Below are 27,868 nucleotides of genomic sequence, written 5' to 3'. Positions count from 1 at the left end.
GCTCCGGAGCCGTCGGTGGGTCGGGCAGGGACTGGTGGGTCCCGGCAGCATCCCGTAGGTCTGAGAAGCCGCCGGTGGGTCCGAGGTGCCACCGGGGGGTCCGGGCAGTGTCCCGTGGGTCTGAGGAGCCGCCCGTGGGTCGGGCAGGGGTCGGTGCATCCCAGGAGCCGTCGGAGGGTCTGAGGAGCCGTCAGTGGGTCAGGCAGGGTCTGAGGAGCCGTGGGTGGGTCGGGCAGGGGTCGGTGGGTTGGAGGAGCTGTCGGTGGGTCTGAGCAGCGGCCGGTGGGTCGGGCAGGGGTCGGTGCGTCCCAGGAGCCGTCGGAGGGTCTGAGGAGACGTGGGTGGGTCGGGCAGGGTCGGGGGAGCTGTTGGATGGTCTGAGGAGCTGTCAGTGGGTCGGGCAGGGTCAGAGGAGCCGTCAGAGGGCTGGGCAGGGTCAGAGGAGCTGTTGGAGGGCCGGAGGAGCCGTCAGAGGCCGGGCAGGGTCAGAGGAGCCGTCAGAGGCCGAGCAGGGTTGGAGGAGCCGTCGGAGACCGGGCAGGGTCGGGGGAGCCATCAGAGGAGCCGTCGGAGGGCCGGAGGAGCCGTCAGTGGGTCGGGCAGGGCCGGAGGAGCCGTCGGAGGCCGGGCAGGGTCGGAGGAGCTGTTGGAGGGTCGGAGGAGCCGTCGGAGGGTTGGAGGAGCCGTCAGTGGGTCGGGCAGGGTCGGGGGAGCCGTCGGAGGGCCGGAGGAGCGGTTGGAGGGTCGGAGGAGCCGTCGGAGGCCGGGCAGGGTCGGAGGAGCCGTCGGAGGCCGGAGGAGCCGTCGGAGGCCGGGCAGGGTCGGAGGAGCCGTCGGAGGCCGGGCAGGGTCGGAGGAGCCGTCGGAGGCCGCGCAGGGGCCGCAGCATCGCTCGCTCCCGGCGCAGAGGGCGCTGCTGCTCCGCCGCGGCCGCCGACACGGGCGGCTCCAGGAACCGGATCCGCGGGCTCGGCAGAGCCGCCTGTGCCGTCGGCGCCGGTGGCCATGGACCTGCGAGCGGAGCTGCTCAAGTCCATCTGGTACGCCTTCACCGCCCTGGACGTGGAGAAGAGCGGCAAAGTGTCCAAGTCGCAGCTGAAGGTGCGTGGTGGGGCCGGCGGGAGGGTGCGCGGCGGCGAGCGGCTGCGGGGATGCTCCGTGTGCCCCGGGGACCGCGACACCCGGCTGCAGCCCCCGCGCTGCCCTTGGGGAGGGTCTCAGGCCGTGTTTCGGCTCCCCTGAAAAACCCACACACGCCAAAAACCCCAGGTGGGGAAGTGACTATTCAAACGGGTTTTCTACGTGAAAATGGGGAGGAAAAGGCTTTGGAGTGGGCTGCAGCTTGTTGGGCTTTTCATGCCCAACGCTCAGCCCAAATTTGGGTTGTGTTTTCGTGCTTGCCAGACGTGTCTGTGCTTCCTGCTCAGCCCGCGGCTCGGGAGGTGCTGCAGACTCCTCAGCCTCAGGCTGCTCGGTGCTTTGGCCAGGAATAACACAGTGCTTGGAGCAAATCTTGGCTTTGCCCCTTCTCCCACCCCCTTCGCAGCTTGGCAGCGGCTGCTGCATTCAGCCCTTCCTCACCACCCCCCCCCCCCCGCGGCTTTGAAAGCCTTTTTGTGTGCCCCTGGGTCGGGTTTGGGATGAACCCATCACCTTGGACCTCGGCTCCAACCGTCAGCATTGATTTTCTTTCCTTCTTTCCACCTTCTTTTCCCGTTGCAAATGACGGGACTGTTGTTGTTGTTGTTGTATGAACGTCCCCTTGTGCTTCTCAGGCCGGGGCTGGGGTTGGAAATGCTGGTGGGAGCTGGGAGCTGTGCTGCAGAGGAGAGCTCGGAGCTAGAAACAGGGGAAGCACGGGGAGGTGTTGCATCAGGACTCCGCCAGACCACTTGGAAAATGCTGCAAAGAAACCTCTTTCCTTCTGTAACCTCGGCTTTGTAGGGCTTTCCCCAAGACAAACCACGGGCACTTGGCACCAGATAATGTGTTTTGTCCAAAACTTCAGAGCTTTGTTTGAAGGGGGTTGGAGGAGAAGCAGAGGGAGCTGAGCTCCTGCTCAAATGCTGCCTCTGCAGCCAAGAGCCTTCAGCTGCTCCCCAGGCACTTGTTGCATGGGAGCCCTGGGAGCCACCTACTTACAGCTGTAGAAATAGCTGAAAGGATGAAGGAAAATCCCAGAGTAAGCCAGAGCCTAATTCCCTTTGCTAATCCCTGAGAAGGGCTGCTATGCTCCCTGGACAGTATCTCCCTGCTCCCAGGCAGTGGGTGCTGAGCCCAGCTCCTCCGTCCCACGAGCAGCAGCGTGAGCACGTGCAGCACTCATCCTGCCTGATGCACATCCCCAGCCACGCTGCTGAGGCCACAGAGGCCCCAGGTTGAACAGCAGTTTCCTAGAGCTTTAGTGCAGGACGAGCCTGGGGAGCTGCAGGGGCTGGGAGGGGGGGTGATGGGGATGGCATCACCTGATCTAGGTGGGAGCTGCTTCTGCAGGGGGTTGGGCTGGATGGTCTCCACAAGGTCCCTTCCAACCCCCACCATGCTGTGATTGTGTGATCACTGCAGGGCCTCTGCCCGGGGTGACGTGTCAGAGGGGGAGGGAGATTCACCCCTCGCTGGTTTCGGGACTGTGACGGGTCAGGATGTGCCGCTGCTCAACGAAGCTTCACTCTGGAGAACTTTCCACTCACCTCGAGGCTGGGGAGAGCTCCTTTCCATCCTCTCTTGCTGCTCAACAGCAGCTCAGGGTTTGCCTCTGCCCACGCCAGCCAGCACTGGCATTTGTGCTTGTTTAGCACAGCAGACAGACAGGAGCTGCAGGTTGGAGCTGGAGGGTGCTGCAGTGGTGGCTGTGCCCTCTGCACACTCCTCCTGGGCTCTGCTCTGAGCCCTCACCCAGCTGGGCTGCTGCAAGAAGCGTCTTGGACAAGGAGGGGGAAGAAATGCTGATGTTTGCAGTATTTGCACCTACAGAAGCAAAATCAGCCCTGAGCTGCAGGACCTGGGGCTGTTCAGCCTGGGGAAGAGAAGGCTGAGGGGGGATCTCAGCAACACTTAAGTACCCAAAGGGTGGGTGGCAGGAGGATGAGGGGACACTTTTGTCTGCAGTGCCCAGTGCCAGGACAAGGGCTGATGGGCATCAGCTGGGACACAAACAGTGCCACTGGCACAGGAGGAGCAAGTCCTTTGGTGCTGAGGGGAGGGAGCCCTGGCCCAGGCTGCCCAGGGAGGGTGTGGAGGCTCCTGCTCAGGAGGTTTCCAACCCCACCTGGACACGTTCCTGTGCCCCCTGAGCCAGGGGAACCTGCTCGAGCAGGGGCTGGGGCTGGATGAGCTCTGCAGGGCCCTTCCCACCCCCACCACGCTGGGACTCTGTGATTCCAGGAGCTGGGGTGGGATTTTGCTGGCAGATGAGCTGGTGCTGGGAACTTTTTGCTCCTCCAACCTCTCTCCAGCCAGTTGTAAGTTTCTCAGTGCCTCAGAGGGTGAGGGAGCCGTGTGAAGCTCTGGGTTCAGCAGTTGAGCTCTTTGCATGGCCCCTCCTCCACAGCAGCCTGTGCTCATGTCTGTGAGTGTAGGTGTGGATCTGCACAGGAAGGAAAGAGTCTTGTGGTCGGGTGCTACACGGGTGGGGATGTCGAGTAGTGCTGTTCACAGCCTGGCTGTGCATCAGCCCAACTCCTGGATGAGTTTTACCCTCTCTGTGCCATCTCACCCTCCCTGGCTGAGCTGGGGAAGCCACTCTCTGTGTCTGTGGATGCTGGTGGGGATGTTGGATGCTCAGCTGTGGGCAGAGCAGGGCTGAGCCCTGTGGGGTGGCCATATGGAGCCACCTAGCAGCACTGTCCCTGTTGCAGAGGGAGAGGAGAGGTTTGCTGAGCAGAGCTCAGGCTCCTGAGGCTGCAAAGCCCTTGGGGAGCAGAGAGGAGGAGACAGGGTACAGGTGAGGAGATTCAATGTGTGCTGGGGACACAGGGATCCCCTCATCCTCTGCATGGGTGAGGTGGCTCTTGATCACTGTTTGAGGAGCCCAAAGTCGCTGTGAGCCTCTGGGTATCACTGGAGCCTTGCAGGGCTGGGTTAGCACAGCAGGGCCAGGTCAGGGACCCCTCCAGGGAGGAGGGAAGCGTCTGCCTTCCACTGAAAGCTCCTTTGCTTGCTACGTGTGTTAAAGGCTCTGAGAGGGTCCCAGTTTGGCCAGTAACAGCTCATCCATCCAGACAGGGGGGAATCTTTTCCCTGTGGTCAGGATCTGGTGGTCCTGAGGCTGGGCTTGGGTCAGGGGTCCTGGCAGAAGGGGCAAGGAGCCCCTCCTTGCTGCAGCAAGTGGCCAGCTGAAGGGATCCCTCTCCTCTGGATCCCGGTGCTGGGGATCTCCAGGGGATCTCCCTGCACTCCCAGCTCAGGGCATTTCCTCACCAGGGCTGGTCTGCTCTCACACACAGCCTCACACACAGCACACACGGGGTTGTGTTTAGCACCAGGCTGAGGCAGCCTGAAAGGTCCCCCCCAGGCTGGGCCCTCCCCCAGCACCCCGAGAGGAGGAGCAGGGGCTGGGGGTGTGGGGTGATGGGGGGCCGGGGAGAGGGCTTGAAGGAGCTGGAGATGCTCGGAGGTGTGGGGAGACCTGAGCCCGCCCCAGCCATCCTCTGCGCACCGCAGGAGAAAGGTGGGCTCAGCTCATCCCTTCCCCTCCGCCTGCCCTTATTCCCCCTCCCATCCCTCATGTCCGAGCCCGAGCTGGGGGGTTTCCAGCTCTGTCCGTGGGGTTGGGGCAGCCCTGGGAGCTGCCATGCCCTGGGAGCTGCCATGCCCTGGGAGCTCTGTGCCCTGGGAGCTGCCATACCCTGGGGGCGCTGTGCCCTGGGAGCTGCCATGCCCTGGGAGCTCTGTGCCCTGGGGGCGCTGTGCCCTGGGAGCTGCCATACCCTGGGGGCGCTGTGCCCTGGGAGCTGCCATGCCCTGGGAGCTGCCATGCCCTGGGGGCGCTGTGCCCTGGGAGCTGCCATGCCCTGGGGGCGCTGTGCCCGGCAGCGTGGGGGCAGCTCGGGGTGCTGAGCACAGCCCAGGGCACGTCTGAGACCAACCGGGCACCGGGGGTCGGGAGCAGGATGCGAATGGACCTTTGAGTCTGTGCCCGTGGGTTTGGTGCTGATCCCGGAGGATGCTCAGCACCCTCCCAGCACCTTTCCAGCACCTTTCCAGCACCCTTCCAGCACCCTCCCAGCACCTTTCCAGCACCCTTCCAGCACCCTTCCAGCACCCTCCCAGCACCCTCCCAGCACCTTTCCAGCACCCTTCCAGCACCCTTCCAGCACCTTCCCAGCACCTTTCCAGCACCCTTCCAGCACCCTTCCAGCACCCTCCCAGCACCCTCCCAGCACCTTTCCAGCACCCTTCCAGCACCCTTCCAGCACCTTCCCAGCACCTTTCCAGCACCCTTCCAGCACCCTCCCAGCACCTTTCCAGCACCCTTCCAGCACCCTTCCAGCACCTTCCCAGCACCTTTCCAGCCCAGCCCCGGGGCTGCAGCCGACCCGTGGCAGCGGCTCTGGGCTGCAACCCGCAGGGCTACTGAGCACGGGGTGGAGTTGTGCTGATAACATCGGGCTGGAGGGTGAGAAAGAGAAGGCAAAGCTGGTTGAGCAAGTCCCAGCTCCAGCTGCAGCAGCCACAGTGGCCTCCAGCGGCTTCTGTGCTGCTGGGAGGATGTTTCCAGCCCTGCACAGAGAGGAGCAGGGATGCTGCTCCCCATCTGCTCCAGCCTCTCTCTCTTGGTGAGCTGCAGCTGCCAACCCCACGAGCTGTCTGTGGCAGCCCAGGTGCAATGGCATCAGTCTGGGACGTTCATTGAACCCATCTCCTGCTTGCTGGGAGGTAAAGACAAGGAGGTAACTGCCTGCCTGGCACCGTGGGCTGGAGCTGCTGCTGGTGCTCATGGGCAGCCTTGCCCAGGGCTTGGCTGCAGGCCCAGCAGCAGGGTGGGCTTTCCTGGGAAATTTGGGAGCTTCCAGGCAGGCTTTGTTTTGGGGGATTTGAACAAAAAATGTGCTGGTTGGTGACACTCACAGGCTGCTTCTGGAGGTGATACATCTGCACATCTCACCTGCTCCCCTTGCAGACAGAACCTCGTAGTTTCTTAGAAGTCTTTTCCTGTTTCCATCTCTGCATCTTTCCCTGTCCCGTGGGCAGAAGGCAACAGCTGCCAGGGGCTTGTTTGCAAGAAATCACAATGGGCAGCACAGCCTGGGCTGGCTTCTCATCTTTTTTAGGTCCCCTGTTTGCTCTGTAATGCTTGAAACAGCCTTATAAAACCAAACCAAAGCTTCCCCAGGTGCAGTGGTACTGAGACTCAGAAGCAAGAAAACTACAAACCAAAGGGGAGCTGAGAAAGCTGCCATTGGGTTACTGCAGTGCTGGGTGGATGGAGGAGGATCTCTCCTCCCCACATGCACAGAGGGACAAAAGCACCTCATTAGAGGCTCATTAGTGAAGAAAATGAATATTCATTAAGATCTAATGCATAGACTGATACATCAGGAAAGTGCCTCCACAGGAGGGGACTGAATTGCAGAGTCCCAGCATGGTGGGGGCTGGAAGGGCCCTGCAGAGCTGCTCCAGCCCCAGCCCCTGCTAAAGCAGGTTCCCCTGGCTCAGGGGGCACAGGAACGTGGCCAGGTGGGGTTGGAAACCTCCTGAGCAGGAGCCTCCACACCCTCCCTGGGCAGCCTGGGCCAGGGCTCCCTCACCTCAGCACCAAAGGACTTGCTCCTCCTGTTCCAGGGGCACTGCCTGTGTGCCAGCTCATGTCCATCACCCCTTGTCCTGTCACTCAGACAGCAGAGCAAAGACTGGCCTCATCCTCCTGACACCCCCACTTTTGGGGAAGGGTCTCTGGTTGCTGCTTGAGTTTGTCCCAACTTCCAGCTTTGCAGTTTCTGCCCCTCAGCAGCACCAGGGCTCTCAGCACTGCCTGGCACCCAGGCTGCACCCAGACTTGCTTCTGTTGTTTGGGCAAAGTTTACACCAAGGGTCTTCCCTTATCCAGGCAGAGGGGTCTGTTCCTCACCAGGATTTGCTCATCTGCCCAAAGTGGGGTCTGTGCTTTCCTTCTTTCTATCTTTGGTATCACCAAAAACCAAAAGAGATGTGGAAAAGCCTTCCATTCTCACTTGTTTCTGAGTGTTTCTCTAAGGTTTACATTTGGGAGGATTCCCCTGTCCCATGCCAAACCCATGCCTCTGTGCCAGGGCACAGTGCCCAGGGACATGGGGCTGTGCTGGGGATGCTCTGTAGGGATGTGCTGTGGGGCTGTGCTGGGGTTGTTCTGTGGGGCTGCTCCGTGGGGCTGCTCTGTGGGGATGCTCTGTGGGGCTGTGCTGGGGATGCTCTGTGGGGCTGTGCTGAGGCTGCTCTGTGGGGATGCTCTGTGGGGCTGTGCTGGGGATGCTCTGTGGGGATGCTCTGTGGGGCTGTGCTGGGGATGCTCTGTGGGGATGCTCTGTGGGTCTGTGCTGTGGGGATGCTCTGTGGGGCTGTGCTGGGGATGTGCTGGGGATGTGCTGTGGGGATGTGCTGGGGATGCTCTGTGGGGCTGTGCTGAGGCTGCTCTGTGGGGCTGTGCTGGGGATGCTCTGTGGGGCTGTGCTGAGGCTGCTCTGTGGGGCTGTGCTGGGGTTGTTCTGTGGGGATGCCCTGTGGGGATGTGCTGGGGATGTGCTGGGGATGCTCTTGTGGGGTGGTGCTGGAGATGCCCTGTGGGGCTGTGCTGGGGATGCTCTTTGGGGATGTGCTGTGGGGCTGTGCTGGGGATGCTCTGTGGGATGGTGCTGGGGATGCTCTGTGGGGCTGTGCTGGGGATATTCTGTGGGGATGCCCTGTGGAGCTGTGCTGGGGATGCTCTGTGGGGCTGTGCTGGAGATGCTCTGTGGGGCTGTGCTGGGGATATTCTGTGAGGATGCCCTGTGGGGCTGTGCTGTGGGGCTGTGCTGGGGCTGTGCTGTGGGGCTGTGCTGTGGGGCTGTGCTGGGGCTGTGCTGTGGGGCTGTGCTGTGGGGCTGTGCTGGGGCTGTGCTGTGGGGATGTGCTGTGGGGATGTGCTGGCGATGCTCTGTGGAGTGGTGCTGGGGATGCTCTGTGGGGCTGTGCTGGGGATATTCTGTGGGGATGCCCTGTGGGGCTGTGCTGGGGATATTCTGTGGGGATGCCCTGTGGGGCTGTGCTGGGGATGCTCTGTGGGGCTGTGCTGGGGATATTCTGTGAGGATGCCCTGTGGGGCTGTGCTGTGGGGCTGTGCTGGGGCTGTGCTGTGGGGCTGTGCTGTGGGGATGTGCTGGCGATGCTCTGTGGGGTGGTGCTGGGGATGCTCTGTGGGGCTGTGCTGGGGATGCTCTGTGGGGCTGTGCTGGGGCTGTGCTGTGGGGCTGTGCTGTGGGGATGTGCTGGCGATGCTCTGTGGGGTGGTGCTGGGGATGCTCTGTGGGGCTGTGCTGGGGATGCTCTGTGGGGCTGTGCTGGAGATGCTCTGTGGGGCTGTGCTGGGGATATTCTGTGAGGATGCCCTGTGGGGCTGTGCTGGGGCTGTGCTGGGGCTGTGCTGTGGGGCTGTGCTGTGGGGATGTGCTGGCGATGCTCTGTGGGGTGGTGCTGGGGATGCTCTGTGGGGCTGTGCTGGGGATATTCTGTGGGGCTGTGCTGGAGATGCTCTGTGGGGCTGTGCTGGGTCAGGGCTGGGGGTTGTTGACTCTGTCCCATGGCAGGTGCTGTCCCACAACCTGTACACGGTGCTGTGCATCCCCCACGACCCCGTGGCCCTGGAGGAACATTTCCGTGACGATGACGACGGGCCGGTGTCCAGCCAGGGCTACATGCCCTACCTCAACAAGTACATCCTGGACAAGGTGAGTCCCTTGGCCATCCTCCCAACCTGCTGCATCTCAGGTGGGGACCCCACGGTGCCTGGGCTGCTCCTGCATCCCATGGGAGCCCCACAGTTAGACTTTTTTTGGGTGGGAAAAGGATGCAGAGAGCTGGGGAGCACTCAGGGGAACACCCAGATGGGTGGGAAATGTTCAGCACCCAACATCTGCTCAGCAAGGATGGAGCCAGCCCTTGATGGAGTCTTGGTGAAGTCAGACTTGATGAAGTGAGCAAGGCTCTGGATGGAGGTGCATCTCTGCCCACGTTCCCCAAAGGTCTCAGAGAGAGCAATCAGCCCCTTTTTCCTCTCCACCCCTGTTGAGATTTGAGGTGTGACCTCATTTGGCAAAGCAGAGGAGAGGGAAGAGGATGAGGTGTGGGGCAGAAGCAGAGGCTGAGGTGGCTCAAAGGCACCTTTGGGTGCTCATTTCCTCCAGGCAGGGGAGGAGAGGAAAAATCACTGACAACTTTCTTCCTCTGTGTGATCAAAAGAAGTGAGGGCTGGGAGATGGGTGCAGCAACCTTTCCCTCCCCAGCTGCCTCCCCAGGCCTGAGCTGTGCCTGTGCCCTCAGCTGCTCAGCAGGGCTGGGGCAGGGATGTGATCTCAGCTGTGGGCAGCAGCTCTGCAGCGAGCCAGGGCAGAGCCTTCCCCTGCTCCCTCTGCCCAAGGTCAGCCCAGCCCAATCTCCTCATCACACAGTGGCCAAAATCCTTCCAGGTTCCCCCGTGGCTCTTTGGGACGTGACCTTTAACCCTCTTCTTCTCCTTTCACCGTCACTAATAAATCCCAGGGGCAGCAGAGGAGGAGGAGTGGGCATTCCTAGCAAGAGGGGCTTTCAGCTTCCTGACAGACAAAGGTTTTTCCCTGGCTCTGCAGCACACTGACCCCCTGAGTCCTGCCTACAGGTGGAGGAAGGTGCCTTTGTCAAAGCAAACTTTGATGAGCTCTGCTGGACCCTGACAGCAAAGAAGAATTACAAACCCGACCGGAATGGGAACAGCATCGTGTCCCACCAGGATGCCTTCAAGCTCTGGTGTCTCTTCAACTTTCTCTCTGAAGACAAATACCCTCTTGTCATGGTGCCAGATGAGGTAGGAGCTGCCTCTCGTGCCCCCCTGCCCATCCTGCCAGGGCTCTGCTTGCTGGCACAGCCCCGTCTGGGGATGCCACATCCCACTATCGCTTCCTGCCATATCCCACCACATCCTGCACCATGTGGCAGAGACAGAGGGCCAGGGGTGGGACAAGGGGGGCTGTCTGCCCTGGGCACCCCCAACTATGCCCAGCCCTGCTCTCCAGGGAGAGGGGAGTGACCTGGGAGGACCCTTCCAAAATGCTGGATGTCTGTAAGGACAGATGTGGTGGAGGATGGGCTGTGGGCAGGGCCATGGTGCTCCCTTGTGCTCCAGCCTTACCCCAGGGAGCTCTTCTGTTTGCTATGAAATGCCCTTCTCTGAGTCCCAACCAAACAGCCTCTGCAGCTCAGCTCCTCCTGGGGCTGGTCTCTTGCCTAAAGCCCATCCAACTCCTCAAGGGCTTTGCTGGAGGAAGACTCTGGTCTTCATGGGGAAGAGAAGATGGCAAGAAACCCTTTAAGTGTGTGCAGTGGGAGGTTGCTGCCCTTGCAGTCACTGCCAGGCTGGGCAGGGCTGTGCCCCTCGTGCTGCTTTCCTGTGTGCCCATGCCATCAGAGGCACAACAGACCTGGTTGTCCCTCTCCATACCCACTGCTCACCCAGCACCCAGTGAATCAAGAGTGAGGTTGTCCCAGCTGCCCTGGAAAGTAAGCTCCAAATCCCATGTGGCATTTGGAGGGGGGGGTTCTCCCTTCTCTGGAGCTCAGCCCAAACCCTCACATGAAGATCTGGAGAGGAGGGACAAGCTCCAAAGCCAAGAGCAGCCTCGTTGGGAGGAACTGAGCTGGGCAAGCAGCTGCCAGTCTGCAGCTTCTCCACCATCAACATCCTGAGATCAGCAGAAAAGCCAACAAAGAAAATAAGAGAAGAGAAAAGGGCAAAGAAAAGCCACCAAGTGCAGAGCTGTGGGAGGGCAACCACACTTCCTGCAGCCTGGGACAGGGTTTCCTGTTCCCCAGAGCCTCACACACTGAATCATCTTTTTGCTTACAGGGCTGAGCTTGAAAAGAAGAAGAAAAAAGCAACGTTCATTTTTCCCCTTCTCCTTGTCAGATGATGTCAAAAACCCAAATCCAGGTTCAGCAGCCTGATGGGTTTTAGCTTTCTGCAGTCACCTGCTCTCAGTGCCTGGGTTGAGGGTAGAGGAGAGCTGGCAGCAAAAGCTGAGCTGGAATAAGTCTTCCCAACATCATGTCAACCATTTGAACTCTCTTTTGAAAGCCATTTCTTTGCAGTTTCCAGTCAATGCTCATCTCCTCCACGGGGAACTCATCCCCAGGGGTTTGGTGTCAGCTGGAAACCAGAGCAGTGCTGAGGCCACAGTCTGAGACCTCTGCCTCCAGGCTGTGAGGGGCAGCAGCCCTGGGCTCTCCTCCCTCAGGCACTGGACTGCTGCAGAGTTTTCTCACTCTGCAGCCAAGCCAAAAGCACCTCAGCCTTGTGATTAAAAGGAAAAACCTCCCAGTGCTAAAGCTCTAACCCAATGTCAAGCTCCTGAGCCTGCCTGCTGCCAGCTTGGCCATACCCATTAACCATCACAAAGGGTGATTCCTCTGGGGTAGGAGTCACAGAACCCCAGCATGGTGGGGTGGGCAGAGCTGCCCAAGCCCCTTCTAAAGCAGGTTCCCCTGGCTCAGGGGCACAGGAACGTGTCCAGGTGGGGTTGGAAACCTCCTGAGAAGGAGCCTCCACACCCTCCCTGTGCAGCCTGGGCCAGAGGAGAGTTAATGTCAGGTTCCACAGTGCTGCTGTGCCATGTGGGGCTGAGGGGATGAGCCCACACACAGCTCCCTGCTTCAGCCCCCAGCTGTGCCATGGCATGGGCAAAAGTGCCTGCTTGTCACAGAGTGCTGGGGGCTGGAAGGGCCCTGCAGAGCTCATCCAGCCCCTGCTACAGCAGCTTCCCCTGGCTCAGGGGGCACAGGAACGTGTCCAGGGGGGGTTGGAAACCTCCTGAGAAGGAGCCTCCACACCCTCCCTGGGCAGCCTGGACCAGGGCTGCATCTCCAAGCTGGAAAGAGATCCATGGGCTTATCCTCTCCAAAATGAGTCTGTGAGGATAGTTCTCAGCTCTCCCCATCCCCACAGGTGGAATACCTGCTGAAGAAGATCTGCACAGCCATGAACGTGGAGCTGAACTCCTGTGAGCTGGAGGAATACCTGGCCCAGGAGCTGCAGGGCCAGGGTGGGCTCACAGTCTGGCAGTTCCTGGACATGGTGAACTCGGGGAGGCTGCTGCGAGGGGTGGAGCAGGAGGCTGTGAGCATGGCTGTGGAGGAGGTGTACCAGGAGATCATCGAGGATGTGCTCAAACAGGCAAGGAGCTGGCACAGTGCGGGGCACAAGCCTTGCCCTCGCCCCTCCCTCCCAGCCTGGGTTGGATCACTGTGTGTTTTGGCTGCAGGGCTACCTGTGGAAGAAGGGTCATCTGAGGAGAAACTGGTCAGAGAGGTGGTTCATGCTGAAGCCTCGTGTCCTGTCCTACTACATGAGCGAGGAACGGAAGGAGCAAAAGGGGAGCATCGTGTTGGACAAACACTGCTGTGTGGAGGTACGGCCCCGAGGCGGGCAAAGGGGAACCCAAGGACACACCCCATGAGCGTGGAACAGCCAGTCCTGTGGCTGAGGACAGTGGGGGTAAGGTGGGGTACAAGGGGGTAACAGCTCCCTGTGTCTCTCCTGCAGGTGCTGCCTGACCGGGATGGCAAGAGGTGCATGTTCTGCGTCAAGACCTCGTCCCGCACCTACGAGATGAGCGCGTCCGACACCCGGCAGCGCCAGGAGTGGACACTGGGTCTGTGCCCACCCTGCAGCCCCTCCCCAGCTGCCCCCTGCCATCCCCACAGCCCCACTCAGAGAATCCCAGCATGGTGGGGGTGGGAAGGGACCTGCAGAGCTCATCCAGCCCAACTCTCCTGCTCAAGCAGGTTCCCCTGGCTCAGGGGCACAGGAACATGGCCAGGTGGGGTTGGAAACCTCCTGAGAAGGAGCCTCCACACCCTCCCTGGGCAGCCTGGGCCAGGGCTCCCTCACCTCAGCACCAAAGGACTTGCTCCTCCTGTGCCAGTGGCACTGTTTGTGTCCCAGCTGATGCCCATCAGCCCTTGTTCTGGCACTGCATACAACACAAACAAGTGCTGCCCCAACCTCCTGACACCCACCAGTGAGATACTTGTGACTATTACTGAGCTCCCCCCTCAGTCTCTTCTCCAGGCTGAACAGCCCCAGGTCCCACAGCCTTTCCTCACAAGGAAGATGCTCCATCCCCTCAGCATCTTGCTGGCCCTGCACTGGCCTCTCTCCAGCAGTTCCCTGTCCCTCTGCAGCTGGGGAGCCCAGAACTGGCCCCAGGACTCCAGATGAGGCCTCAGCAGATGTGGCAGAGCAGAGGGGGAGCAGAACCTCCCTGGCCCTGCTGCCCACACTCTCTTGCTGCCCCCAGGCTGCCATTGGCCTTGCCCACGAGGCCACGTTGCTGCTCATGGGCAGTTTGTTGTGAGCCAGCACTGCCAGGTCTGTGTGTGCAGAGCTGCTGACTCTCCTTCCCTCCCCAGCCATCCAGACAGCCATCCGGCTGCAGGCCGAGGGCAAGAACTCCCTGCACAAGGACCTGAAGCAGAAGCGCCGGGAGCAGCGGGAGCAGCGGGAGCAGCGCAAGGCGGCCAAGGAGGAGGAGACCCAGCGGCTGAAGCAGCTGCAGGAGGAGAAGGAGAGGAAGCTGCAGGAGCTGGAGCTGCTGAAGGAGGCCCAGCGGCAGGCAGAGATGCTCCTGCAAGAGGAGGAGCAGCGGCGCAGGCAGCAGCACGAGGAGATGCAGCGGACCCTGGAGATCCAGCTGCAGGAGGCTGAGCAGGTGGGTGCAGCCACAGAGCTGCCCCTGCCACGGGCTGGGTGCTTCCTTCCCCTTCCCTCGCCTGTGGCAGACCAAGAGGTTGGGAGGAGCTTTTGCAACAGCCTCCTGAGGACTGTGTGTGAGCCAGGGACAGTGAGCACTGCGGTGTGTGGGGTGCATGAGGAGCAGGAGGTGAGGAGAGCATGGGATGAGAGGTGTGAGGCTGCTGGGGGTGGCAGATGAGCTGTGAGTGCTGGTGCTGGGATGCCCAGGGAGCCTGTTTCTGACCTTGCTGGATCTGAGTGATGCAGCGTGTCCCCTGAGCCTTGCTCTGGAGCTCTGTCCGTGGGCTGTCCCTGCTGGGGGAGGCATCAGGCCCCATGCACCCAGGGCTGTGAGGCTAAGGGCAGCCTGCTGACGGCAGCAGTGGCTCTGGCCGTGCTGATGGCTTCTCCCCTCGCCCAGGCTCGTGCCTCCATGCAGGCAGAGATGGTTCTGAAGGAGGCAGAGGCAGAGCGGCAGCGCAAGCGCATCCTGGAGCTGGAGGCCATGCAGGAGCGGCTGCAGGAGGCTCTGCAGCAGGAGGTGAAGGCGCGGCAGGACGAGGAGTCCGTGAGATATGCACAGGCCAGGTAGGACCAGGCTGTCCCTGCCCCTCCTCAGGCTGCCCCACTCCCAGCTGGCTGTGGGGACGTGCTCCCCGGGGCACTGGGGTGTGCTGGGGATGGGGGAAGCTGGTGGAAGGGTGTCCTCAGCTCCTGGCCTTTGTTGACAGGCTGCTGGCTGAGGAAGAGGAGAAGCTGAAGCAGCTGATGAAGCTGAAGGAGGAGCAAGAGGAATATATCATCAAAACTCAGCGGGAGAAGCAAGTGCTCAAGCAGGAGATGGAGAACAAGAGCAAGTGTCTGGAAGAGGCGCAGAAGCAGCTGGAAGAAGTGAGAGTGAACAGGCAGCGGGTGGACCAAGACGTCATGGTGAGCAGCACACCCCTGCCACATCCCTTCTGCTGGGAGCCCTGGGGGACTTCCCAGCCCTCCCTGAGTCACCCCCACAGCAGGGACATGCAGCCCCCGTGGGACTGAGCTGACATTGCCTCAGGAGTTTTCTGAGCTGTGCCGTGTGCTGAGCCAGGGTCATTGTGCCCTGTGCTGGGCCCTGGGGAGGCTGCAGCTCCAGGGCTGTGTCAGTGCTGGGCCCCTCACTCACTGCCACAGGGACACTGAGGGGCTGCAGCTCCAGGGCTGTGTCAGTGCTGGGCCCCTCACTCACTGCCACAGGGACACTGAGGGGCTGCAGCGTGGCCAGAGCCGGGCACAGAGCTGGGGAAGGGGCTGGAGCACAAGGGGCTGGGGAGGGGCTGAGGGAATGGGGGTGTTGAGCCTGGAGAAGAGGAGGCTGAGGGCAGCCAGCAGCACTCTCTGACACTCCCTGACAGGAGGCTGCAGGGAGCTGGGGGTCGGGCTCTGCTCCCCAGCAATGAATGACAGGACAAGAGGCAATGGGCTGCAGTTGGCCCAGGGGAGGTTGAGGCTGGAGCTGAGGCAGAACTGTTTCCCTGAGAGGAGTGTGAGCCCCTGTGCCAGGCTGCCCAGGGAGCTGGGGGAGTGCCCAGCCCTGGAGGGATCCCAAAGGCATGGAGCTGAGGTGCTGAGGGCTGTGGGTCAGTGCTGGGCTGGGCAGGGTGAAGGCAGAGCTGGGACTACAGCAGCTTCAGGGGCTTCAACAACCCAAATGATTCTGGGATTCAGTGGCTGAGATGGGACAGTGTGTCCTGCCCTGAGGGCACAGCACTGGTGTCCAGTGTGGACGGGGTGTGTGGGGGTGGGAGGAGAAGACCTAGAGGAGAGTGAGCTGGGGCTTTGTCCCAGAGGGAGCCTCCAGCCCAGGCTTGCTCAGGGCAGGGGAGCTCAGGGGGTGTGGGGCAGGCAGCTCAGCCCTCTCCCCTGTGCCCTGTCAGGCTGCCCAGCGGAAGCTGCGCCAGGCCAGCACCAACGTCAAGCACTGGAACGTCCAGATGAACCGGCTGATGCACCCCATCGGCCCAGGAGGTAGGAGACTGACCACCACACCCTGCCCTGCCCCTCAGCACAGCCAGCCTGGGGCACCAGCACACTCCCACCCCTCTTGCCCTCTTTGTGGGCATCTGGGGATGGAAGGAGACACCCTGCAGGGCCCAACCCTCTTCTTCTCTTCATCCCCAGAGAAGCGGCCGAACGTGAGTGGAGGCTTCCCTGGCTACCAGCCCCTCCTCTCCCAGAGAGAATCCTCCCTCAAACTCAAGCAGAAAGTGGAGGACAAAGGCAGCGACCCCCCGAGGGACAACAGCAAGGGGAAGGTCAGCAACGGCAGGAGCTGCAGAGAGCTGCTGCCTGCGGAGACAGATACGGCGGGCACAGAGCCCAGCAACTAACCCAGCAGCGTGGCACAGCCTCCCAGGCACACAGCCTCCCATGGACACAGCCTCCCATGGACACAGCCTCCCAGGCACACAGCCTCCCAGGGACACAGCCTCCCAGGCACACAGCCTCCCAGGGACACAGCCTCCCAGGCACACAGCCTCCCAGGCACACAGCCTCCCATGGACACAGCCTCCCAGGCACACAGCCTCCCATGGACACAGCCTCCCAGGGACACAGCCTCCCAGGCACACAGCCTCCCAGGGACACAGCCTCCCAGGCACACAGCCTCCCATGGACACAGCCTCCCAGGGACACAGCCTCCCAGGCACACAGCCTCCCAGGGACACAGCCTCCCATGGACACAGCCTCCCATGGACACAGCCTCCCAGGCACACAGCCTCCCAGGCACACAGCCTCCCAGGGACACAGCCTCCCAGGCACACAGCCTCCCAGGCACACAGCCTCCCAGGGACACAGCCTCCCAGGCACACAGCCTCCCATGGACACAGCCTCCCAGGCACACAGCCTCCCATGGACACAGCCTCCCAGGGACACAGCCTCCCAGGCACACAGCCTCCCAGGCACACAGCCTCCCAGGGACACAGCCTCCCATGGACACAGCCTCCCAGGGACACAGCCTCCCAGGCACACAGCCTCCCATGGACACAGCCTCCCAGGGACACAGCCTCCCAGGCACACAGCCTCCCATGGACACAGCCTCCCATGGACACAGCCTCCCAGGGACACAGCCTCCCAGGCACACAGCCTCCCAGGCACACAGCCTCCCAGGGACACAGCCTCCCAGGGACACAGCCTCCCATGGACACAGCCTCCCAGGGACACAGCCTCCCAGGCACACAGCCTCCCATGGACACAGCCTCCCAGGGACACAGCCCATACAGCTGTCTCCAGATGGAGACAAGTGGGGAGCAGCACAGAGCCCAGAGCTGACTCTGTACCAGGCAGAGATGCTCCTGTTTGCTTCAGGGAAGGGCTGCAGCCACAACGTGCCAGGAGGCTCACACAGCCCAGCAGTGGGGAGAAAGCAGTGGAGGTGTCTCCTCAGGGGGCTTTCTCCTCCTCCAAGCTGTGGGACTTGGATTCAACCCTCCAGACTCTGGTTTCCACCCTGCCTAAAAAGCCAAGCCCCTGGAGGGTCTGGCTGCATGGCTCAGGGCTGCAGTTTCCCCTTGGTTTCTATCAGCCAACCCTTCTGCATTGCCTGCTGCACCTTGGCAGGCTGAGCAGTGCCTTCTCAGCACCCCAACAGAAGGGCAGGATGTCCTGCACAGGCACCTGCGCTCCCTGAAGGTGGTTGTTAGTCACTGGAGTCACACAGACATTGGCAGAAACCAACAAGCAATAAAGCCTTTGGAGCCCATGGCCCACAGAGCTCCTTCCCTGGGGCCCTGCAGGCACCAGCCCTCCCTCCACAGCTCTGCAGGGGCACATTGCCACCGTACAAAAGAGCCCATGAGGCTGCACCAGTGGATTTGGGGGCAGAGGAGGGGGAAGGAAGACACAGATGCAGGTGAGCTGGCCACAGGGACTGAGCTCCCCTCTGGGTGGCATGGCTGGCACAGGGGGGACGTCTGAGAGGGCCAAGACCCCACTATGGATATCATCATGTGCACAGCCTCCTGTCAGGGAGTGTCAGTGCTCCTGTCTCCCCTCAGCCTCCTCTTCTCCAGGCTGGACACCCCCATTCCCTCAGCCCTTCCCCAGGACCCTTGTATTTATGTAGGAAGCTGCTCTGAGCTTCATTTAGCTCTGGTGTCCTTGGCCTGCCAGACTCCCTGTGTCAGAGGCTGGTCCAAGGCCCACAGAGGCAATAGCAAAGCCTCCCAGGGGCCATCTGCATTGGGTGGCTGTGGCAGCTCACTTCAGCAGCACTGGCCTGGCCTGGCCTGTCTCCTCCAGCTAATTTGCTCCCTGAAGGACTATGAACAACAGCCAAGTCTGCTGGCAATGCCCTTCACACAAAGAAACCCCAACCCCAGCACCCAGGCCAGCAGCAGAGCTGGTCTTTCCAAGCACCTCTGTGTAAATACAGACCCACTCACCTGTGACTTTGGGGTCGTTGTTGTCCAGGGCACAGAGGAACAGACACTGACCACACACCCCACATCACCCCCACTCCCCCTGTTCCAGTTGTGCCCTGCAGGGCAGTTCTGGAGATGACAATCTCACAGTCTCTGTCCTATGTGTGCAGCTCAGGGTGCTCCCACAGCTCTCCCCACCCCCTCCCCACGCTGGTGCTGCTTTACAATCAGTTTTCATTGTGTCTGGCAGCCAGAGGCCGGGTGTGTGGGTGCCAGGGCAGCTGCAGAGCTGGGCCAGGACAAAGGGCTCTGTGTGGCTGTCAGGGTGACTGGGTGGCTGTGGGGGTAACTGGGTGGCTGTGAGGGCCATTAGGTGCCTGTGGGGGTGGCTATGGGGGTGATAGGATGACTGTGAGGGTGCCTGGGTGACTGTGAAGATCACTGGGTGGCTGTGAGGGTGACTGGGCTGTGGCGGTGGCTATGGGGGTGACTGGGTGGCTGTGAGGGTAACTGGGTGGCTGTGAGGGTGACTGGGCTGTGGGGGTGTCTATGGGGGTCACTGGGTGGCTGTGGGGGTCACTGGGTGGCTGTGGGGGTAACTGGGCTATGGGGGTGTCTGTGGGGATCACTGGGTGGCTGTGGGGGTCACTGGGTGGCTGTGGGGGTCACTGGGTGGCTGTGAGGGTGACTGCGCTGTGGGGGTCACTGGGTGGCTGTGGGGGTGGCTGTGGGGGTCACTGGATGGCTGTGGGGGTAACTGGGCTGTGGGGGTGTCTGGGGATCACTGGGTGGCTGTGGGGGTAACTGGGCTGTGGGGGTGTTTGTGAGGATCACTGGGTGGCTGTGGGGGTAACTGGGCTGTGGGGGTGTCTGTGGGGATCACTGGGTGGCTGTGGGGGTCACTGGGTGGCTGTGAGGGTGACTGGGTGGCTGTGGGGGTGGCTGTGGGGGTCACTGGGTGGCTGTGAGGGTGACTGGGCTGTGGGGGTCACTGGGTGGCTGTGAGGGTGACTGGGTGGCTGTGAGGGTGGCTGTGGGGGTCACTGGGTGGCTGTGAGGGTGACTGGGCTGTGGGGGTCACTGGGTGGCTGTGGGGGTCACTAGGTGGCCATGTGCCACAGTCCCACGCCCCCTCAGCCATGCACCAGGAGGGCACAGGGGTTGTAGCCCTCACAGTGATGGACATGGTGGCCCAGGCCCTGCAGGAGGTGCAGGTCAGATTAATCACCTCCCTCCTCCTTCCTGCTGCACCAAAGGACTTTCTCCTCCTGTGCCAGTGGCACTGTCTGTGTTGCAGCTTCATCCCATCACCCCTTGTCCTGGCACTGGGCACTGCACAAAAAAGTGCTGCCCCATCCTCCTGACACCCCAGCTTAAGGTACTTGTAAGAGTTGATGAGATTCCCCCTCAGCCTTCTCCAGGCTGAACAGCCCCAGGTCCCACAGCCTTTCCTCACAAGGAAGATGCTCCATCCCCTCAGCATCTTGGTGGCCCTGCACTGGCTTCTCTCCAGCAGTTCCCTGTCCCTCTGCAGCTGGGGAGCCCAGAACTGGCCCCAGGACTCCAGATGAGGCCTCAGCAGCTATGGCAGAGCAGAGGGGGAGCAGAACCTCCCTGGCCCTGCTGCCCACACTCTCTTGCTGCCCCCAGGCTGCCATTGGCCTTGCCCACGAGCCCACATTGCTGCTGATGGGCAGTTTGTTCCCAACCAGGGCTCCCACGTCCCTGTCTGCAGAGCTGCTCCCCAGCACTCCAAACAAGAAACAACTCCTGCAGCAGGATGCTGGAGGCAGCTCTCAGAGGCACTGGGAAAGAGCATCTGTCTGCCACTCCCACCATCCCACCCCTGCTGCAGTGTGGGGCTGCATGTCCCTGAGGCACTCCTGTGGGAACCCTCTCTGAGGTAACACCATGTGTGTGAGCACTTCAGAAACAAACCTTGCTGCTCTCTACACCAATCTTTCACAGCCCCAGACCCACAGCTCAGCCAAACTGCACTGGCCTGGGGTTCCATGGTTTGGGAAGGATGGGACAATACCTGGTTGTGACTCCATCTGCATTAACAAGGGGCATCATCTGGGCTACGTGCTGCTCCTTGAGTAACTGTAGTGGGGACACAGCCTCTGCTTCTTGAGTGTGTCACTTATCAGCCACTGCTGTGGTTTAGCTGGGGTGAGAAGGTGTAAAATTAGCTCCATGCTCAAGTAACAGCATCAACAGCAGAAAGTCTGCAACACTCCCACAGCAGCTGATCTGGGCCTGGGGGTGGTGGGAAGCAGTGAAAGGCTCAGATTGGGAAGGGGGGAGAGCCCCAGAGCTTCCACGTGCACCTTGAGCAGTGTGTTGTGATGGTCCCACAGGGTCCAAGGAAACAGCTGGCCTGGCAGAGCTGGTGTCAGCAGCTCTTCGGACCTCAGGGCACATTTTCAGTGCTCAAGACAAGCCCCCGTTCCCTTCTGAGTCCCACGGGCTGGCACACGCTGCGGACTGCCAGGGCTCCTGCCTGGGGCTGCCCTGTGAGGACTCAGCAGCTGCCCAGTGCTGGTTCTGCTCCCACTGCTGCCCTCACACTGAGCTCAACGCTGCCTGGAGGGTTTTCTTCTCTGAGATACAGCCCCAGTTACAGCCATGAACCAGCCTGACCCAGGAGCTGCTGCCTGCTCTGCCCTCACGTCTGCCCCTGGACAGGAGCCCACCCTGACCCCACTACACGGACACAGCTCCTCACACAGCTCCTCGCTCAGCTCCTCACTCAGCTCCTCACACAGCTCCTCACACAGCTCCTCACTCAGCTCCTCACCTTCCACAGCCATGAGAGCCTGGAGGAAGGCTCAGGCCAAGCAACACGTCCCTGTCAGCCGTGGTGGGCAGCCCACAGGCACTGGGGCAACAGGCTCTGCCCAGCCCTCAGGAGAGGCTGTGGGACCTGGGGCTGTTCAGCCTGGAGAAGAGACTGAGGGGGGAGCTCAGCAACACTTACAAGTACTTAAAAAAGGTGAATGACCTGGCAGTGCTGGCTGAGAATAAACTGCCCATGAGCAGCAACGTGGGCTCGTGGGCAAGGCCAATGGCAGCCTGGGGGCAGCAAGAGAGTGTGGGCACAGGGCCAGGGAGGTTCTGCTCCCCCTCTGCTCTGCCACAGCTGCTGAGGCCTCATCTGGAGTCCTGGGGCCAGCTCTGGGCTCCCCAGCTGCAGAGGGACAGGGAACTGCTGGAGAGAGGCCAGTGCAGGGCCAGCAAGATGCTGAGGGGATGGAGCATCTTCCTTGTGAGGAAAGGCTGTGGGACCTGGGGCTGTTCAGCCTGGAGAAGGCTGAGGGGGAACCTTATCAACTCTTACAAGTACCTTAAGTTGGGGTGTCAGGAGGTTGGGGCAGCACTTTTGTTTCTATTGTATCCAGTGCCAGGACAAGGGCTGATGGGCATCAGCTGGGACACAAACAGTGCCACTGGCACAGGAGGAGAAAGTCCTTTGGTGCTGAGGTGAGGGAGCCCTGGCCCAGGCTGCCCAGGGAGGGTGTGGAGGCTCCTTCTCGGGAGGTTTCCAACCCCACCTGGACACGTTCCTGTGCCCCTGACGGAGGGAAAGCCGCCGTGCCGGGGCCGGGCGGGATCAGCGCTCCCCGCTCCCCGCCACATCCCCTCAGGCCGCCGCCTCCATTTGCCGCCTCAGGCCGCCCCGTTTCCCAGCGTGCCCCGCGGGCGGCGCCTACAGTTCCCATAATGCCCCGCGGCGTGGGGGCGCGAGCGTGTCTGTGTAAGTGCGTCCCGCGCCCGCCAGGGGGCGCCGCGTGCTGCCGCCGTTGCCATGGTGATGCGCGCGGCCCCGCCCGCCCGCGGTGATTGGCTGCGGGCGCGGTGGCGTCAGGGCGGGCGCGGTGACGTCAGCGGAGGGGGCGGAGGCGGAGGGGCAGCGCCGCGCCGGGCCGCGAGCGGGGCCGCCGCCGGTACCGGAGGTGAGGGCGGCCCGGCCGGGCGGCTGCGGGGTCCGGGGACGGCGGGGGACGCGCCCCAGGGCGAGGGGCACGGTGTGGCGAGCTGAGGAGGCCGGGATGTGGGGTAGGGGGTGTGTAGGGGACAAGGCCAGGGTGTGTGGGGTTGAGGGCACAGCGCGATGCGGCAGCGGGACGGGGCACCCGGGGGCCGCGGCCGAGGGGCAGCGACTGAGGGGCAGCGGCCGAGGGGCAGCGGCGGAGGGGCAGCGGCCGAGGGGCAGCGATTGAGGGGCTGCGGCCGAGGGGCAGCGACGCAGGGGCAGCGTGCGGAGGGGCAGCGGCGGAGGGACAGCGTGCGGAGGGGCAGCAGCGGAGGTGCTGCGGCGGAGGGGCAGCAGCCGAGGGGCTGCGGCGGCAAGGCCGCGGTATGTGGGGAGCGAGGGCACGGGGTTGTGGGGCGGTGGGGGCAAAGGAGCCTAGGGAACGGGCTGTGAGGGCAGTGGGGATGGGGTGTGGGACACAGGGACAGGAGGCAGAGAGCAGTGAACGGACAGAAAACAGGGAGGAGACAGGATGTGGGGCGGAGGGGCTGTGCCGTGGGATGGGGAGTAACGAGGGGATGGGGATGAGGCTCCCTGTGGGTGGGGGGTTGAGATGGGGGTGCGTGGGGGCTGACTCAGGGCGTGGAGTGGAAGGGATAGAGAGCTCTGGTGATGTGGATCTGATTGTCGAGGAGGCAGGGAAGGGACTTGGGGAAGCAGTGATTTGGAGAGGGCTGGGAGGGCAGGGACACATTGATGATTTTAGGGTGCAGGCTCACGTTCCTCTTTGGGGAATCGGGGAAGACAGAGGATGGGATGTGACCCGAATGGGGGAAGCTGCTGGTAGGGACAGTGTGTGTGTCTTCTCTCCCAGAGATGGGGTAGCAGAGGGGAAACTGGCCTGTGATTTTAGGGTATCATTGAGGGGCTGGAAGGAGCAGCAAGTGGGTCAGGATGGCCCATCAGTGGTGCATCAGGTGAGGAGTTGCTTAAGGAGAAAGGATCTGGGGGCCCTTTTCTCATCCCTTGTATCTCCATGTTCTGCTCCTGCCTTTCCTGTGATCCCAGATGATTACTTTTCATGACATGCTTTTTCCACTTTTAAAGTAGGGGTACCCACACCTTTATTAAATGGTGGCTCAGAAGAGTCTGTGAGTTCTGCACAAGGTTCTGTGTGCTGGCTGGGCTGAGATTAACTCTTAACGAGCGTGTGTACAGAATCCTAGGTGAAAGGTAAAGGAGCATGCAGAAGTAGGTGACAGAACCTTGAAGCAAGAGACTAATATTCTTTCACCTGCTTCCCTCCTTTGACCTGTTGCATTTTTTTCCTTCCTTGTTGACTAGCTCCAAGCTCTGATCCTATAACAAACTAGAATCCTGTTGTTACACTGTGTTCTTCCTCCCCAGATGAATTCTGACCTCTATTTGTGTGTGTGTATGTGGACAAAAGGCCTCCTGGCCTCCAGAGGTTTATGTGCACTGACTCCACCTCAAGTGATGCTTAACAGCCCTATTTGGTTATGGTCAGGGAGCCTCCAACCTGCTTACAGAGCTAGTGAGTTAAGGTTCAAAACCTGTTTACAGGGTAGGCGTGTTTCAGTGCCCCTGGATGGCAAATCAAGGCACAGAGAGGAAAAGCAGCTGAAAGATGCAGTTTTCCAGTGGAGCAGAAGAGAATACACACCCTCTGTGACAACCCCATCTATGCTCTTCCTGCAGCATCTGTCTGTCATCAGCTGTATTGTATCTGCGTGGCTTCAAAGAGCGTCCCGGTGTAGCTGAGCTCAGCCTTGGCCGCCTTCCCCTTTAGCAGCTGTGCTGGGAAGCCTCTTGCATGCAAGTGACAATCCTGCTTGCAGGAAGGAATTGGTCTGCTGAGGCCCCACATGCTGGGAAAGCCTCTGTGAGTGGGCTGTGGGTGGGCAGAGAAGCAAGCAGGCTCTGCACGTGCTGTGAGGTCCAGGCAATGTCCATCTCGGTGGTGCAGAGGGAATTGAGTGTGGCAAGAGGATGCAGTGGTGGCCCTCTCATGAGTCAGCGGCCCAAGGCTGGTAGCAATGTTGATCTCTTGTGACCTGCTGGTTTGTGGATGTCAAGAGGATGGGGTGACACTTTTTTCTGTAGTGCCCAGTGCCAGGACAAGGGCTGATGGACATCAGCTGGGACACAAACAGTGCCACTGGCACAGGAGGAGAAAGTCCTTTGGTGCTGAGGTGAGGGAGCCCTGGCCCAGGCTGCCCAGGGAGGGTGTGGAGGCTCCTTCTCAGGAGGTTTCCAACCCCACCTGGACACGTTCCTGTGCCCCCTGAGCCAGGGGAACCTGCTGTAGCAGGGGCTGGGGCTGGATGAGCTCTGCAGGGCCCTTCCAGCCCCCACCACTCTGGGTTTCATGTTCTATGATTCTATGGTTGAGGCACCTCACACCCAGTTCCGTGTTTCTGCTCTGCTTGTCCCTCCTCCTGCTCTCTCTCTTCAAACTCCTTTGCTGCCTTCAGTGGAGAATCCCTTTCTCCTGATACAGACGTGCTCCAGGCTGTGCTGAGATGGGAGTTTTCTCTGTGACTTATGGTGTGTCAGCCAGGGATAGAAGAGGAAGCTTTCAGGAGGGATGTGCTGGCAGGTTCCCTGCATGCACTGCTGATCTGGTGCAAGTATTGCCTTGTGTGTGCTGGTGGTGGGACGTGCCCTGGCATTCAGCTGTGAGCAGGACGAGGTGAGCTAGTGATTTAGTTTGAACTCTCAGATGTCTGTCAACAGCAAAGCGCTCTGATCTGTGATGGGAAAGAGCTCATGGTGTGATTTGTGCACTCCCAAGCATGTGATTCATTGACAGTATCAACATAGCACTTGGTTACTGAACCAGGGATGGGCTTTATTGCTGGTGCAGATGAGGAAAGCCAGCTCCTGATGTGCCACCAGGGTTGTAATGACTTTATTATTGCCCCTCATCAGGAAGGTTAAAGGAAAACTTGTCTGTGGTTTTTGAGATGGACAGTGGAGTGTGAGAAACGTGCTGTAGCTTTAATATGCTGCTGTGAAAGTGAAGGTGCTGTGTGCAGGTTTATGGCACCCACTAAAGCAGGGCAGGGTGCTGGCTCTGCTCCTTCCCTCAGTGCTGCCCTTGGTGCACTCTCAGCTCGTGGCTCAGCCTTGCTGCATGGAGAGCAGCCACTTCTTTCAAGGGGAGCTGTGCTTTTTAATTCATTGTAAGATAAGAGTGATCAGAATGCAAAGGATCATAGAATCATAGAGCCATTTTGGTTGGAAAAGCCTTTTAAGCTGCTGCAGTTCCAGCCCTGCCCTCACCCTGCCCAGCCCAGCACTGACCCACAGCCCTCAGCACCTCAGCTCCACGCCTTTGGGATCCCTCCAGGGCCGGGCACTGCCCCAGCTCCCTGGGCAGCCTGGCACAGGGGCTCACACCCCTCTCAGGGAAAAAAGTTACAGAATCATAGAATGGTTTCAGCTGGAAGAGCTCTTTCAGCTCCTGGAGTGCAGCCTTTGTCTCAGCCCTAGCACCCACCAGCCCATTTCCCTCTGCAGCTCTGAACCCCCTCTAGAGACAGTGACTCCAGCACCTCCCTGGGAAATTCATCTTTGTCTCCAGTCTAAATCTCCCCTGGTGCAACTTGAGGTTGTTTTCTCTTGTCATTCATTATTTGGGAGAGGAGATTGAGCTCATGATGCTCCAGTGCAGGGGCTGGGGTTGTTTTTCTGGATCTCGCCCCCATGCCCTCCCCTGGCTGTACTTTGGGCTCCTCAGCAGCAGGGGCAACACCCTCAGCGCTCAGCGTGCAGGGAGCCTCGGCTTTTGGGACAGGGAATTTCCCTGCTTTTTTCATCCCTGACCGAGCAGCTGCAGCTCCTGGTGCTGTGTCAGACCTGAGAGGTGCAGGAGGGCGCTGGGATTCACTCTCTGCCCTGAGCTTGTCAGCCTGCCTGCCGAGCCCTCCCCCTCGGCAGGGGGCTGCCCATGCTGGGCTGCTTTGCTGCCTTGCCAGTCATCCCGTGGTGGAGGCAGCAACACCAAACGGGGCTTTTCCATGGGGGTGGGAGGAGCAGCTAAGCCTGGGTAATGTCAGGGAGGGGACGTGGGTTCAAGTAGCATCATGTTCACATCTTTGTTTAATATGTCAGTCCAGTTAGTCTGCATAACTGTGTTTAAAAATAGAACATTTTCTCCAAGTCCTCTAGTTCAAAGCCTCATAAGCTGTTGTTTTTTCCTGGTGTTGGTCTCTTGCTGCTCTCCTTTAGCCTGAAATTTGTACCAGGCTGTTTGCAAAGTTACTGGGAAAAGTGAGGAGAGTGAATGAACTCTGTCAAATCCTTAAGTTTCAGCCACCTGAGAGGGAAGCTCATTAAAGTTGCAGTAACTTTCTGGCATCCTCCTCAAGGTGGATGAAGCAAGCTGAGCTAAACAAGCCACCTTATGGGCACCATAGACTTTTTTTTCCAGCTTCACTTTCATGCACTGTCATAAAAGCTGGGAGGAACCTGCTCCTGTTGTATCCAGTGACAGGACAAGGGGTGATGGTAAGAAGCTGCAACACAAGAGGTTCCATTGAAACACAAGGAGAAAGTCCTTTGGTGCTGAGGTGAGGGAGCCCTGGCCCAGGCTGCCCAGGGAGGGTGTGGAGGCTCCTTCTCAGGAGGTTTCCAACCCCACCTGGACACGTTCCTGTGCCCCCTGAGCCAGGGGAACCTGCTGGAGCAGGGAGATTGGATTGGATGATCTTTAAAGGTCCCTTCCAACCCCCACCATGCTGGGATTCTGGGTCATAGACCTCTAGCTGTGGGTGGCATAAGGCAAAGGTAACAACATGGTGCTCCAAGCCCAGTGAGGGCTCAGGGCTGTCTCCTGTTGGGACACCCAGGGGCTGCTGCTTTGCAGGAGCTGCCGGAGCCCGGAGGGACGGCTGCGATGGCACGTGGCAGCTGCTCCTGGCTGCCCCTCACCTCCCCTGGGTTCAGCCTGCAGCAGAGGGAGCGTGTGTCTACATTTCAGAGCTGTTGCTGGATCCAGCCCAGTTCTCCCAGCAGCATAAATATCTGGCCTTCAGCACAGCCCTGGAAACCAGTGTTGTGTTTTCTTGCAGCTCACTGTGTTTCGGCTCTCCCTGCTGACATGGTCACTGGATGGTGGCTCCCAGCGACAGGCACACGGGCACAGCTGCTCCAGAGAGGTAACAGTTTCCCTTCTACCAAGGCACTTATGCTATAGATGTTTTGAAAAGCTCAGGGCATGGAAGAGGCTGGGAGCTGTGACTTGCTTTCAGCAAGTTTCATTTTTTGTCCTCAAGCTTAAAACTGCTTAAATGTCTCTTTGAGTTGAACTCCAGACCTCGGTCTCGTTCCGTTCCTGGATACGAGCGTTAGGGATTGCACTTAGGAGTGTGCTGTGACTGCATGGGCTGACCTTGTTCTTCTCAGCTGTTACTGTCAGACTGTAGGGACTGTGTATTTGATTATTTCCTGGGATTTATGGCTGAAGTTGCCTCTTGGAGATTGGGGAGGGCACATGAGACCAGGGGCTGGACTTGTGTCACCGATCACCCGGCCGTG

General features: G+C 60.4%; 1 protein-coding gene across 3 annotated transcripts; it reads left to right on the top strand.

Annotated features, from left to right (window-relative positions):
- The first annotated feature begins 976 nt into the window (after positions 1–976).
- Positions 977–27,461, top strand: DEF6 (DEF6 guanine nucleotide exchange factor). 3 transcript variants are annotated; one of them, XR_009820267.1, is made up of 12 exons: positions 977–1,101; positions 8,760–8,900; positions 9,827–10,012; positions 12,146–12,373; positions 12,462–12,608; positions 12,743–12,851; positions 13,612–13,910; positions 14,373–14,521; positions 14,665–14,863; positions 15,847–15,937; positions 16,091–17,819; positions 27,403–27,461. XR_009820267.1 is itself a non-coding variant. In XM_062013433.1 (11 exons), exons 1-11 carry the CDS (start codon positions 1,006–1,008, stop codon positions 16,297–16,299), a joined length of 1,872 nt encoding a protein of 623 aa, XP_061869417.1. In that variant the 5' UTR covers positions 977–1,005; the 3' UTR covers positions 16,300–18,357. The 3 variants fall into 3 exon arrangements, 1 of the variants encoding a protein (XP_061869417.1); XR_009820266.1 differs by having other exon boundaries at positions 14,355–14,521; XM_062013433.1 differs by lacking the exon at positions 27,403–27,461 and having other exon boundaries at positions 14,355–14,521; positions 16,091–18,357.
- Positions 27,462–27,868: the final 407 nt, after the last annotated feature.

The sequence above is a fragment of the Colius striatus genome, chromosome 22, assembly GCF_028858725.1.
Source record: "Colius striatus isolate bColStr4 chromosome 22, bColStr4.1.hap1, whole genome shotgun sequence".
Taxonomy (NCBI): domain Eukaryota; kingdom Metazoa; phylum Chordata; class Aves; order Coliiformes; family Coliidae; genus Colius; species Colius striatus.
The sequence above is the reverse complement of the archived record's forward strand: the minus strand, read 5'-3'. Positions and strand labels throughout refer to the sequence as shown.